Source organism: Peromyscus californicus, unplaced genomic scaffold (assembly GCF_007827085.1).
Source record: "Peromyscus californicus insignis strain IS unplaced genomic scaffold, ASM782708v3 Scaffold_4__1_contigs__length_199733344, whole genome shotgun sequence".
Lineage (NCBI taxonomy): Eukaryota > Metazoa > Chordata > Mammalia > Rodentia > Cricetidae > Peromyscus > Peromyscus californicus.
The window spans coordinates 49,787,367-49,790,258 of record NW_026294562.1 but is presented as its reverse complement, the minus strand read 5'-3'; the positions used below and the strand labels follow the sequence as shown (position 1 = coordinate 49,790,258).

The 2,892-nt window shown below is 43.6% G+C and overlaps 1 protein-coding gene across 1 annotated transcript; it reads right to left on the bottom strand.

The window, feature by feature from the left end:
- Positions 1-591: 591 nt before the first annotated feature.
- Positions 592-1,668, bottom strand: LOC128094183 (olfactory receptor 5A1-like). Its single transcript, XM_052712346.1, has one exon. The coding sequence runs from the start codon at positions 1,651-1,653 to the stop codon at positions 688-690; it is 966 nt and encodes a 321-aa protein (XP_052568306.1). The 5' UTR covers positions 1,654-1,668; the 3' UTR covers positions 592-687.
- Positions 1,669-2,892: the final 1,224 nt, after the last annotated feature.

The following is a 2,892-nucleotide window of genomic DNA, read 5'->3' as shown; positions in this document are numbered from 1 at the left end:
TCTCTCTATGTGTACTAGCTCTTGAAACACACTTTGTTCTAAAAATCCGCTGTGATGTTAAGGTTTTATCTATCTGGGACCTAGTTACTAATACCAGTGGCTTTTTTCTTTTTTTTAAATATTTGAGAATTTCATCAATTCATACAGTGTGTTTTACTCATATCTACCTTCCTAACTGTCCCATCATCATCACATTTCCCTTTCAATTTCACGCCCTCCATTAAAAAAAATCCACTGAGCCCAGTTAGTGCTACTATATATGCACAGGTAGACAGTCATCCAACTGCGAAGTTCATCCCCTTTAAAAATAATTCTCCATCCTATGACAGTAATCAATTGTTAAATATTTCCTCACCTTAGGGGTGAGGGCTTATGTGCCCCCTTTCCAGCTGTGCTAACATGTTGATTGGCTTAATATTTAGGCCTTGTGTAGACAACCATAGATGCTGAGCTCATGAGTGCAAAGGTCTTGTCATAACCAGAAGACACTGAGAAGCAAGTTTTTAAAACTGTGTTCAGTTTCAATGACATTGCCTTAGACCACCTGGAAACAGCTAACACAGTAACACCAGGAGTCAAGGAAGCCAGGTTATTACAATTCCCAGTTGTTAATATGAAAGGTCTACAGAAGGTATCCTCCTTGTTCTTACTTCTGCCTTCCTCTTGGGGATGGTACCTGCCCAGATGCTACTCTTTCTGAGGTGAATGTGCTGCCTTCTTCATCATTCTCTTGAGGGCCCCCTTGATCTCTGTATTCCTCAGACTGTAGATCAGAGGGTTTAACATGGGGATGAGGATGGCATAGACCACAGAAAGCACCTTGTCCTGTTTTGTGGAGTGCTGAGAGCTGTGGTGCAGGTACACAGAGAGGACTGTGCCATAGAAGAGGGTCACTGTCGCCAGGTGGGAGCCACACGTCTTGAAGGCCTTGATACAGCCTTTGAGCGAGGCAATTTTCAGGATAGAAACTGCAATGAAGACATAGGATAAGAGGATAACAAGGAAAGAGCCAAACCCAACAAAAACAGCTGCCAGGAAAAGAACCAACTGGCTGATGAAGGGGTCAGAACAAGACAAGGGAAGGATCTGAGGCATGTCACAGAAGAAATGGTGAATGACATTTGGTCCACAGTAGTAGAGATTAAAACAAGCAACTGTTTGAACAAGGCTACTAAGGAAACCACTCCCACAGACACCAGCCACCATCCTCCAGCAAAGGCTTGGGGCCATGATGGCTGAGTACTGCAGAGGACTACCGATGGCCACATACCTGTCATAGGCCATGGCAGCCAGCAAGCAGCACTCAGACATACCCATCCAAGCCAAAACAAAATACTGAGTGGCACAAGCAACGAAGGAAATCGTTTTCTCAGCTTTTAAGAAGTCTGAAAGCATCCTTGGGCTGATGGAAGAAGAATAGCAGATATCTATAAGTGACAAGAAACTGAGAAAAAAGTACATGGGTGTTTGTAGGTGATAGTCCATCCTGATGAGGATTATGAGGGCCAGGTTCCAAATCAGAGTCATGAGGTAGGTCCCTAAGAAGACTGGAAAAAGGATGAGCTGCAGTTCTGTTTGGTCCAGGAGCCCCAGGAGGACAAACGTGTCCACAGAGGTGTGATTTTCATCTCCTGACACAGATCTGCTTGGCATCACCTGCTGAGCAAAGGTGAGAAAAAGGAGATTATTTTATTAGTCATCTTTCAAATCCCCATCCCATCTGAGAACGTTGCGCCTCATTGTTTCTCAGTAAAGTACAGCAATCCCTGCTTTGATCTTATTTAAGAACTGCTGCACGCAGAAAGCAATGTTTTTGGTGAGCTTGGTAATTCAAAGCCTCTTATAAAAAGTCTATGACCACATAAAATGTAAAAATGTCCCTGTGGAGGCATAACTATAATCTAGAGTCCCCATGTAGTATGAAGAAGACACACATTCCTGTGGGCTATTACACGCTGGATGCAGGTAGAAAGGGAGAACGTGGGGGCAGGAGAGATGGCTCAGAGGTTAAGAGTACCGACTGCTCTTCCAGAGGTCCTGAGTTCAATTCCCTGCACCCACATGGTGGCTCACAACTATCTGTAATGAGATCTGGCACCCTCTTCTGTATACATAATAAATAAATAAATCTTAAAAAAAAAGAAAGGGAGAATATGGAAGACTTCTAGGTGTTGAGACTATCTTTCCAAATGTCTCCTTATCAACAGAACTTATTTCAGAGACACTGTTGGGCAAGTGAACAGAGCAATGAGAAGGTCATTGAAAGTGCTGTCAGGAACAGGATAACTAAGTCTGAGAAGATGGTTCCCTTAGTGCATGTTACCCAAGCATGAGGGCCCGAGTCTTGATGCAGGTCCCAGCACCCATGTAGAAGCCAGGGGCTGGTAGAGTACATCTGTAACCTCAGTGCTGGGTGGATGCGGGCCAGTGCAGACAGGGAGATTTTGCAGCTGATTATCCAGTCTAGCCATTAATGACAATATTCAGTGAGAGACCCCGTCTCAAAAACAAACTACAAAACAAGACAACAAAAAAACAAACAGATGAAAAACCAAAGTGGAGAGCCATCAAGATACCTGATGTCTAATTCTTGGCCTCTACACACATTTTCAAACACACATGCACATATCCACATAAACATATACATAGAACACACACACACACACACACACACACACACACACACACACACACAGACAACCATAATATATTTTTCATAAACATTTCTCCATGAAAGGGAGGGCAATTTATCCTCTTTGAGGAAGAAGAAACTACAAGGTAGTACATTACTTTTCAAAAGGACTCTAGTAACGGATGACCTGAAACTCTCAGCTTTCCATGATGGCGCCTGCTGAGCATGCTCCCAAGGAGCTCTGAGAGAGAAAATGGCTG